Below are 11260 nucleotides of genomic sequence, written 5' to 3'. Positions count from 1 at the left end.
TCTCTCTCTCTGTTTCTCTCTCTCTGTTTCTGTTTCTCTCTCTCTGTTTCTGTTTCTCTCTCTCTCTCTGTTTCTGTTTCTCTCTCTGTTTCTGTTTCTCTCTCTGTTTCTGTTTCTCTCTCTCTGTTTCTGTTTCTCTCTGTTCTGTTTCTCTCTCTCTGTTTCTCTCTATTTCTCTGTTTCTGTTTCTCTCTCTGTTTCTCTCTGTTTCTGTTTCTCTCTCTGTTTCTCTCTCTGTTTCTGTTTCTCTCTCTGTTTCTCTCTCTCTGTGTTTCTCTCTCTGTTTCTCTCTCTGTGTTTCTCTCTCTGTTTCTCTCTCTGTCTCTCTCTGTCTCTCTCTGTTTCTCTCTCTGTTTCAGTTTCTCTCTCTGTTTCTGTTTCTCTCTGTTTTTCTCTCTCTGTTTCTCTCTCTCTCTGTTTCAGTTTCTCTCTCTCTCTGTTTCTCTCTCTCTGTTTCTGTTTCTCTCTCTCTGTTTCTCTCTCTGTTTCTGTTTCTCTCTCTCTCTGTTTCTGTTTTCTCTCTCTGTTTCAGTTTCTCTCTCTGTTTCTCTCTCTCTGTTTCTGTTTCTCTCTCTGTTTCTCTCTCTGTTTCTGTTTCTCTCTCTCTGTGTTTCTCTCTTTTTCTCTCTCTGTTTCTCTCTCTGTTTCTCTCTCTCTGTCTCTCTCTGTTTCTCTCTCTGTTTCAGTTTCTCTCTCTGTTTCTGTTTCTCTCTCTCTGTTTTCTCTCTCTCTGTTTCTCTCTCTCTCTGTTTGTTTCTCTCTCTCTGTTTATCTCTCTCTCTGTTTCTGTTTCTCTCTCTCTGTTTCTCTCTCTCTCTCTGTTTCTGTTTCTCTCTCTCTGTTTTTCTCTCTCTCTGTTTCAGTTTCTCTCTCTCTCTCTGTTTCTCTCTCTCTGTTTCTCTCTCTGTTTCTCTCTCTCTGTTTCTGTTTCTCTCTCTGTTTCTGTTTCTCTCTCTCTGTTTCTCTCAGTCTCTCTGTTTCTGTTTCTCTCTCTGTTTCTCTCTCTCTGTTTCTCTCTCTGTTTCTCTCTCTGTTTCTCTCTCTCTGTTTCTCTCTCTCTCTCTGTTTCTCTCTCTCTCTCTCTGTGTTTCTGTTTCTCTCTCTCTGTTTCTCTCTCTGTTTCTGTTTCTCTCTCTGTTTCTCTCTCTCTGTTTCTTTCTCTGTGTTTCTGTTTCTCTCTCTCTGTTTCTCTCTCTGTGTTTCTCTCTCTGTGTTTCTGTTTCTCTCTCTCTGTTTTCTCTCTCTGTTTCTCTCTCTCTCTCTGTTTCTCTCTTTCTCTCTCTCTCTCTCTGTGTTTCTGTTTCTCTCTCTCTGTTTCTCTCTCTGTTTCTCTCTCTCTGTTTCTCTCTCTCTGTTGCTCTCTCTGTTTCTGTTTCTCTCTCTGTTTTCTCTCTCTGTTTCTCTCTCTCTCTCTGTTTCTCTCTCTCTCTCTGTGTTTCTGTTTCTCTCTCTCTGTTTCTCTCTCTCTCTGTTTCTGTTTCTCTCTCTGTTTCTCTCACACCAGTCTGTATCAAACTAGTACATACAGGAGAGCTGCATCGCTCTTCTCTCCACTCTACCGACTAGTATCTCCAAACCTGGGTTCAAATCGTTTATCAATGATTTCTTATACGTTTTAGCGTTTGCTTTATCCTGCCTACAAGGGGTTTGGACTTTTGCTAATCTGTTGGTTCCATTGTGCCAGGTAAGCCCAACTAAAGTATGTATTTCAAGTAGTTTTTGAACCCAGGTTTAAGTATCCTCCCAATAACCTGCTTTTTACCATAATCCTGTTGTTTTTAAAGGCAATCTGAATCACAATCATGTAGTTTATTATGAATCTGAGTAACATGAGTGGCCCGTTTGGCTGGTTCCCCTGTGACGTCAGAGGGGGACAATGTTTACACAAGCACCTTAACCTATGAGCTACGAAACCAACTCTATTTTTTTTTTTTTTTTTAACAAACTACTTTTGTTTTGTTTCTTAACAGTGCCGACTATTATTAATTAAACTTGAATGTTTTAATGTCATGTGGACAGATGGTTCCGTTCTGTGCGTTTTGGTAAAAACTCCAGCAGTTGTCACTGCAGTTAGTTTGTTTTGACCTTGTTGTGAATGCCACTGTAAGATGTGTATATGATGTGTACGTGTCAGAACACAGATGTGGTCATGTCTTATGTGTTCTGTTTCTCCTCATGCACTGAGCTCTGCTAAAAACAGAGATCTGAAAAGTCAAGTGATTTGAAGTCTCAAACGTACGCCGTTGTGTAAAGTACCATTCTCTAAGAGATTGTGTGTCTGTTTGAGTCGGTAGAAAGCACTTTATCATTTTGTTAATTTTTACATGTATGCAAAGGGTGTATAATTTATATTCCCTGAATATAACAGACAATATGAGAGGTGGAGACAGAGTTTGGGGTATATCAGGACCTTGTATAGTTGGGATGGTAGCGGCCGGTATTCATATTAAATGTATTGTCAATAGAGAGACAGATGAACTGTTTTGTATTGATAGCTCATATAGGTAAATGGTTGGTCTTTCTGGTAAGAGTTCTGCTCACTGGTATCCAGCAACCCCACAGTGACTGGGCGACACTCACCTTGAATACAATGACCTTGAATACAATGGTTGAGAGATTGGCATTGAATTCATACAGTATGCACATAATATGCTGTCCATGGAGTTTAATTGTGGTTAAAAATGTATGCATTTTCTTGTTTGATTGTTCAGAAACTACTGTTGAGGAGGAACTGAAATAAACAGTTATCTTTTTAGTTTCTGCTGCCTTTTTTTTGGGGGGGGGGGATAACTGAATCCCAAATGGAACCCTATTCCCTATAGAGGGTGGACGCTATGGGTGATTAGTCCTGTAGTTGAACCCAGAGGGAGAGGCTGGACACTACGGGTGATTAGTCCTGTAGTTGAACCCAGAGGGAGAGGCTGGACACTACGGGTGATTAGTCCTGTAGTTGAACCCAGAGGGAGAGGCTGGACACTACAGGTGATCAAAAAATCAACATAAATCAACATCAACATAATGTAGACTCAGCAGTAGACTGAATCAACATACTGAATCAAAAATAGAGCTCTTCCCCTGCTTTTTGTAACTTCTCTCTGGAGACACTGCTGATGGACGATGCATCTCACAGGAGGGACATGGAATGAAACAGGTGGGTTCACATGGTTGCTATGGGCACGGGGAGTGGAAGAGGAATGCATCATATTCCCATGGATGATGCACTGAATATGTCACATCACTTACTAAATATCTGGAAAAACTGCTGAGAACAGTGAGATCAATGAGAAAAGGCCTTAAATGACTCTTACTGCAGTAGTCAATAGACAGGACTCCTCTCTCTTACTGCAGTAGTCAATAGACATGACTCCTCTCTCTCTTACTGCAGTAGTCAATAGACATGACTCTTACTGCAGTAGTCAATAGACAGGACTCCTCTCTCTCTTACTGCAGTAGTCAATAGACATGACTCCTCTCATACTGCAGTAGTCAATAGACATGACTCCTCTCTTACTGCAGTAGTCAATAGACAGGACTCCTCTCATACTGCAGTAGTCAATAGACATGACTCTTACTGCAGTAGTCAATAGACATGACTCTTACTGCAGTAGTCAATAGACATGACTCCTCTCATACTGCAGTAGTCAATAGACATGACTCCTCTCTTACTGCAGTAGTCAATAGACAGGACTCCTCTCATACTGCAGTAGTCAATAGACAGGACTCCTCTCATACTGCAGTAGTCAATAGACATGACTCTTACTGCAGTAGTCAATAGACATGACTCTTACTGCAGTAGTCAATAGACATGACTCCTCTCATACTGCAGTAGTCAATAGACATGACTCCTCTCATACTGCAGTAGTCAATAGACATGACTCCTCTCTTACTGCAGTAGTCAATAGACATGACTCCTCTCTTACTGCAGTAGTCAATAGACAGGACTCCTCTCTCTCTCTTACTGCAGTAGTCAATAGACAGGACTCCTCTCTTACTGCAGTAGTCAATAGACAGGACTCCCTCTTACTGCAGTAGTCAATAGACATGACTCCTCTCTTACTGCAGTAGTCAATAGACATGACTCCTCTCTTACTGCAGTAGTCAATAGACATGACTCCTCTCTCTCTTACTGCAGTAGTCAATAGACATGACTCCTCTCTCTCTTACTGCAGTAGTCAATAGACAGGACTCCTCTCTCTCTTACTGCAGTAGTCAATACACAGGACTCCACTCTCTCTTACTGCAGTAGTCAATAGACAGGACATCACTCTTACTGCAGTAGTTAATAGACAGGACTCCTCTTACTGCAGTAGTCAATAGACATGACTCCTCTTTCCGCAGTAGTCAATAGACAGGACTCCACTCTCTTACTGCAGTAGTCAATAGAAATGACTCCTCTCTCTCTTACTGCAGTAGTCAATAGACAGGACTCCTCTCTTACTGCAGTAAATAATAATAATAATACCTCCTTTCTCTCTTTCTGCAGTAGTCAACCGTCACTTCTGGAGGAAACTTGGCACCATCCCTACGGTGAAGTATGTTGGTGGCATCATCATGCTGTGGAGATGTTTTTCAGCGGCAGGGACAGGGAGACTAGTCGGGATCGAGGAAAAGATGAACGGATCGAGAGATCCTTGATGAAAACCTGCTCCAGAGCGCTCAGGACCTCAGACTGGGGCGAAGGTTCACCTTCCAACAGGACAACGACCCTAAGCACACAGCCAAGACAACACAGGAGTGGCTTGGGGAGAAGTTTCTGAATGTCCTTGAGTGGCCCAGCCAGAGCCCAGACTTGAACCCAATCAAACATCTCTGGAGAGACCTGAAAACTCCCAAAATACAGGTGTGCCAAGCTTTTCGAGTCAAACCCAAGAAAACTCAGGGCTGTAATTGCTGTTAAAGGTGCTTCAACAAAGTACTGAGTAAAGGGTCTGAATACTTCTGTAAATGTGATATTTATGTTTAAGTTTTAATACATTTACCAAAATTTCAACAACAAAAAATGTGTGTGTAGATTGTTGAGGGGGAAGAAAACTATTTAATCCTTTTTAGAATAGGGCTGTAACGTCACAAAATGTGGATAAAGTCAAGGGGTCTGAATACTTTCTGAATGCACTGTACAGATACACCGTTTCATTTTAACAATGGGTAGATCTAGGTGTTGAGGGGCAGGGTCCGTATTGGATCCAATGAGAGAGGTCCTCCGGGAAATCAGGGAACTGATTGGTGAGAGAAAGAACTAATGATTCAGACGAACTGGGTGGGTGTGTGTGTGTGCATGTGTGAGAGAGAGGATTCAACTGTCCACTTCCTCTACCCTCCTGACACATTTTCTCCTCCCTGGAACACTGGTGTGGCAGGAGGGACTCCTGTAGGAGCTGGAACACTGGTGTGGCAGGAGGGACTCCTGTAGGAGCTGGAACACTGGTGTGCCAGGATGGACTCCTATAGGAGCTGGAACACTGGTGTGGCAGGAGGGACTCCTATAGGAGCTGGAACACTGGTGTGGCAGGAGGGACTCATGTAGGAGCTGGAACACTGGTGTGGCAGGAGGGACTCCTGTAGGAGCTGGAACACTGGTGTGGCAGGAGGGACTCCTGTAGGAGCTGGAACACTGGTGTGGCAGGAGGGACTCCTATAGGAGCTGGAATACTGGTGTGGCAGGAGGGACTCCTGTAGGAGCAGGAACACTGGTGTGGCAGGAGGGACTCCTATAGGAGCTGGAACACTGGTGTGGCAGGAGGGACTCCTATAGGAGCTGGAACACTGGTGTGGTAGGAGGGACTCCTGTAGGAGCTGGAACACTGGTGTGGCAGGAGGGACTCCTATAGGAGCTGGAACACTGGTGTGGCAGGAGGGACTCCTATAGGAGCTGGAACACTGGTGTGGCAGGAGGGACTCCTATAGGAGCTGGAACACTGGTGTGGCAGGAGGGACTCCTATAGGAGCTGGAACACTGGTGTGCCAGGAGGGACTCCTATAGGAGCTGGAACACTGGTGTGGCAGGAGGGACTCCTGTAGGAGCTGGAACACTGGTGTGGCAGGAGGGACTCCTATAGGAGCTGGAACACTGGTGTGGCAGGAGGGACTCCTGTAGGAGCTGGAACACTGGTGTGGCAGGAGGGACTCCTGTAGGAGCTGGAACACTGGTGTGGCAGGAGGGACTCCTATAGGAGCTGGAATACTGGTGTGGCAGGAGGGACTCCTATAAGAGCTGGTACACTGGTGTGGCAGGAGGGACTCCTATAGGAGCTGGAACACTGGTGTGGCAGGAGGGACTCCTATAGGAGCTGGAACACTGGTGTGTCAGGAGGGACTCCTGTAGTAGTTATTGGAATACTCCCTGTTCTACTAAGGTGCCGTGATCAGCAACCAGACAACATCTTATTGACCAGCAGTTTATTCTAAAGTACAATTGCAAATCAAATATCTTATAAAACAACAAGACACGTGGATGTGGCTCAAATCTTGTTCTAACCGCTAGGCTAGCTGCCAGGTAGGCAGGTAACCTAGTGGTAGGAGAGGTGACTAAGAGAGTAGAGGGCATGTAGCCTAGTGGTTGGAGAGGTGAGTAAGAGAGGTGAGGGCATGTAGCCTAGTGGTTGGAGAGGTGAGTAAGAGAGGTGAGGGCATGTAGCCTAGTGGTTGGAGAGGTGAGTAAGAGAGGTGAGGGTATGTAGCCTAGTGGTAAGAGAGGTGAGGGCATGTAGCCTAGTGGTTGGAGAGGTGAGGGCATGTAGCCCAGTGGTAAGAGAGGTGAGGGCAGATAACCTAGTGGTAAGAGAGGTGAGGGCATGTAGCCTAGTGGTAAGAGAGGTGAGGGCATGTAGCCTAGTGGTAAGAGAGGTGAGGGCATGTAGCCTAGTGGTAAGAGAGGTGAGGGCATGTAGCCTAGTGGTAAGAGAGGTGAGGGCATGTAGCCCAGTGGTAAGAGAGGTGAGGGCATGTAGCCTAGTGGTAAGAGAGGTGAGGGCATGTAGCCCAGTGGTAAGAGAGGTGAGGGCATGTAGCCTAGTGGTAAGAGAGGTGAGGGCATGTAGCCTAGTGGTAAGAGAGGTGAGGGCATGTAGCCCAGTGGTAAGAGAGGTGAGGGCATGTAGCCTAGTGGTAAGAGAGGTGAGGGCATGTAGCCTAGTGGTAAGAGAGGTGAGGGCATGTAGCCTAGTGGTAAGAGAGGTGAGGGCATGTAGCCTAGTGGTAAGAGAGGTGAGGGCATGTAGCCCAGTGGTAAGAGAGGTGAGGGCATGTAGCCTAGTGGTAAGAGAGGTGAGGGCATGTAGCCTAGTGGTAAGAGAGCCAGCAGCAGGAGGGTTACCTGTTCTAATCCCGGGTCAGACAGGAAAATTCTGTCAGGAAGTGAGCAGGCTACCAAAGGGTTGCTGGTATCAAATCCTAGATACCATTGCTTGCTTTTGTGCCCTTGGACAAGGCAACCCCCCACTACAACAGCTCCCTGGGCACCCAGTCTGGCAGCCCCCGCACCTCTCATCCAAAAAACGGTATATGTGTGTGTGTCTTTCAGAGGGGTTGGGTTAATAGCGGAAGTCCAATTTTGGTTGGACCTTGTGTGCAATCGACCAATAAAGTGATCTTAATTACAATGCAATTTAGATGTTTATTTATTTGGAATTCAAATTATATCTAACGTTTTTACGAAGTGCTCAATGTTTTGTATTTAGTCTGGGGTAATTGCCATTGTTGTAGTTGTAGTTATATCCGATAGGTGTCGCTGCTGTCCTGTTTTATTATAGGGATCTGAGTTTTATTATAACGACCGTTAATGACAATTCTAAGGACCCCTAGTTGGTCATTTACACCCCTGTTGACTATACTATTCACAGTTGATGTTCAAAAAGGACAATTAATTTAAAATGACATTGCAAATCAAATTGACATCTCAATTGCTTTGCTATATGGCTCATGACAGAAATGACATGACACCAAATGATGAATCATCTAAACAATCAACGATCTGCCTTTGTGTTTATAGCTGTAAGTGACACTGTTAGTTTTGCATAATATAAACGCTGACCCGGGCCGGCGCAAAGCTAGAGCGCGTCACCGGCAGGTAGGTGGGGTTTAACGGGGCTGATTATTTACGGTACTTTTTTTGCAGCAGCAGAGCTCTCCGAGATGGCATAAGAGAGTGGCTATTACTACGGGGGGAGAAAACCTACCGAATGAAAGACAGATAGCGTCGTCCCCTCGGCGATGGCACGACTAGAGTTGTTTTTGTTCACGTCTCTAGCTCGCATTTCGTCTGGGAATTCTTCTTTTATTGGCTATTCCTGATCCGTACTCCAACCGACACCTCCAATTATGGATTGCACTGAAGTTCCACCTTTTTTATTCTTGCGTCAAGACAATCGGACGAAATAAGAGGAAACGATCAAGGACTGCTGTGAGCTATTATCCATTCCGGACTGTTCTCCATATATAGACAAGAATCGTTGAGAAATGCAAGCGTGAACGGATTTTGGTAGGCTATTTTGTTTTAATCCTCGGGTGCAATATTCAGGATATTCCATTGGTTTACGCGTAAAGGACATGGACACAAGGTGTTCTAGCTACCTGTAGTTAGAATAGATGCCTTCGTGTTGTCAAGTTTGGCTATTAACGGACTGAGATGAAATAACTGCAGTTTAGGTGATTGCTTTTCTCTTTTAGGAATAGTGCGCTGCTGTAGTTAAGCCTTTTCTATCAGCTGATCACCTTTAGGGTTTCAGAAATACATTTTGACAACAAACTCATTTTTTAAAATTCAAATGTATTTCATATGAACGCAAGTAACCTATTCTGAGCTGCTGTGTACAGTTGTAGGCTATAACTTGGAAACAAATCTCCCCACCTCACCAGCAAGGTGACAGTAGGAGGAGGATTGCAGAGTTCTCTGTAACAGAACGACCATAGCCATGGCTCTGCCCGATAACACCCCCAGCATTCCTTTAGGGGAAGCAGTCATCTTCCCTGAGATAGTAGAGCTGAACGTGGGCGGCCAGGTGTACATCACCCGCTACTCAACCCTCGTCAGCGTACCAGACTCCCTCCTGTGGGAGATGTTTAGCAGGAAATCCACCAAAGGTCTGGCGAGGGACACCAAGGGCCGTTTCTTCGTGGACCGGGATGGTTTCCTGTTCCGGTATATTCTGGACTACATGAGAGATCAGCAGCTGGTGCTCCCTGACCACTTCCCAGAGCGGGGACGCCTGCAGCGGGAGGCTGAGTTCTTCAACCTACCTGAGCTCATAAAGATCCTGGCGCCCAAACTCAGCAAGCAGAACTCGCTGGGTGACGAGGGGTGTCAGAGCGACCCGGAGGACTCTTCGCCGGGCATCGACACCGGGCGCAACCTGGCCTCGCTGGGCACTGCCGCCTGCGCCAGTCTGGTCCCCAGTGGAGACGGTAAACGCTCGGGATTCATCACCATCGGTTATCGCGGCTCCTATACATTGGGGCGCGACAGCCAGACCGACGCCAAGTTCAGACGTGTTGCTCGCATTATGGTCTGTGGCAAGACGTCGCTGGCTAAAGAGGTGTTTGGGGAGACGCTGAACGAGAGCCGTGACCCGGACCGACCCCCAGAGCGCTACACGTCACGCTACTACCTCAAATTCACCTTCCTGGAGCAGGCCTTTGACAAGCTGGCAGACGCCGGGTTTCACATGGTGGCCTGTAACTCCACGGGGACCTGCGCCTTCGCTCACGAGCAGACGGACGACAAGATCTGGACCAGCTACACTGAATACGTGTTTTACCGTGAGTGAGGTCATCATCAGCCCTAGTCCCCGGTCCCCCTAGTGGTCCCCAGCATCCAGCCTCCTCTACCCTCGTCTCCTGGATCCCCTCGTCTCCCTGTATCCAGTCCTGGATCCCCTCGTCTCCCTGGATCCCCTCGTCTCCCTGTATCCAGCCCTTGGCCCCCTTGTCTCCCTGGATCCCCTCACCTCCCTGTATCCAGCCCTTGGCCCCCTCGTCTCCCTGTATCCAGCCCTGGATCCCCTCACCTCCCTGTATCCAGCCCTGGATCCCCTCGTCTCCCTGTATCTAGCCCTGGATCCCCTCGTCTCCCTGTATCTAGCCCTGGATCCCCTCGTCTCCCTGTATCTAGCCCTGGATCCCATCGTCTCCCTGTATCCAGCCCTTGGCCCCCTCGTCTCCCTGGATCCCCTCGTCTACCTGGATCCCCTCGTCTCCCTGGATCCAGTTCTGGATCCCCTCGTCTCGGTGTATCCACGCCCTAGATCCATCAATTATTCCCTTGCCTCCTGGACCTCAGCCTCCAGCCCCTGCCCCCTGGCTCTTTGGCCCCCTTAGTGCTCCCTAGCCTCCAGCCCTGGATTCCTGCTTAAAGCACCCCTGGCCCCAATCTCCATGGGCCCTGGCCCCCTGCGTCAGGCCCCCCTGCCTCCAACCAGCCGCCCCCTCTCTCCATATTTCTCTCTCACCCATCAGCTGTAATCCTTACCACCTCTGCGGTCCCCTCTCCTGATCCAGCTATAACCCAACCATTGCACCAGCACCAAGCCTCAGAGACCCAACCACAGCCCCCCTAACCATCCTACAGAGACTGCTTCCCCCTCCCCACCCTCCATGTACTGTCCTTCCTCTTGTATATAGTATCTGCCTTGGTGAAGCACAATGCTGTGTGTAAAAGAGCTTGTTTAGTCCAGTTCAGGTCCTGCCTGGTCTGTACCTTTAGCAGGCTGGAGGGGCCAATCGAAAAAGGGCCTAGATTGAAGTACTATTTTGTTCTGAATCTCTCCAACAGACCCTCTTACTCCTCTGAACTAAAATGGCCAAATAATGTGACATCTAAGCAGCCTAGAGGAATGAGAGAGAGAGTGGCCAGCCGGGCACAAACAAGAGCAAAGTGTCACACAAAACGAAAACTCTTTCATTTCCTTCTTCCCCTCTTCTTATTTTCCTTATATGTCTGAGACCAAACTGTTGGGAAAGGGGCCGTTCACGTTTACCATTCAAATGGGGCGGCAGGTTGCCTAGTGGTGAGAGTGTAGAGGCGGCAGGTTGCCTAGTGGTGAGAGTGTAGAGGCGGCAGGTTGCCTAGTGGTGAGAGTGTAGAGGCGGCAGGTTGCCTAGTGGTGAGAGTGTAGAGGCGGCAGGTTGCCTAGTGGTGAGAGTGTAGAGGCGGCAGGTTGCCTAGTGGTGAGAGTGTAGAGGCGGCAGGTTGCCTAGTGGTGAGAGTGTAGAGGCGGCAGGTTGCCTAGTGGTGAGAGTGTAGAGGCGGCAGGTTGCCTAGTGGTGA

General features: G+C 47.5%; 1 protein-coding gene across 2 annotated transcripts in view; it reads left to right on the top strand.

The window, feature by feature from the left end:
• The first annotated feature begins 8118 nt into the window (after nucleotides 1–8118).
• Nucleotides 8119–11260, top strand: part of LOC124011010 (BTB/POZ domain-containing protein KCTD12-like) — a 41494-nt gene continuing 38352 nt past the window's right edge. For both annotated transcript variants that reach the window (XM_046323915.1, XM_046323916.1), the window contains exon 1: nucleotides 8119–9753. In XM_046323915.1, the coding sequence (XP_046179871.1) occupies nucleotides 8910–9753 (844 nt within the window). In that variant the 5' untranslated portion in view covers nucleotides 8119–8909. The remainder of the gene's footprint in view (nucleotides 9754–11260) is intronic.

Source organism: Oncorhynchus gorbuscha, linkage group LG23, assembly GCF_021184085.1.
Source record: "Oncorhynchus gorbuscha isolate QuinsamMale2020 ecotype Even-year linkage group LG23, OgorEven_v1.0, whole genome shotgun sequence".
Classification (NCBI taxonomy): Eukaryota; Metazoa; Chordata; class Actinopteri; order Salmoniformes; family Salmonidae; genus Oncorhynchus; species Oncorhynchus gorbuscha.
This window is presented reverse-complemented; position numbering and strand designations above follow the sequence as displayed.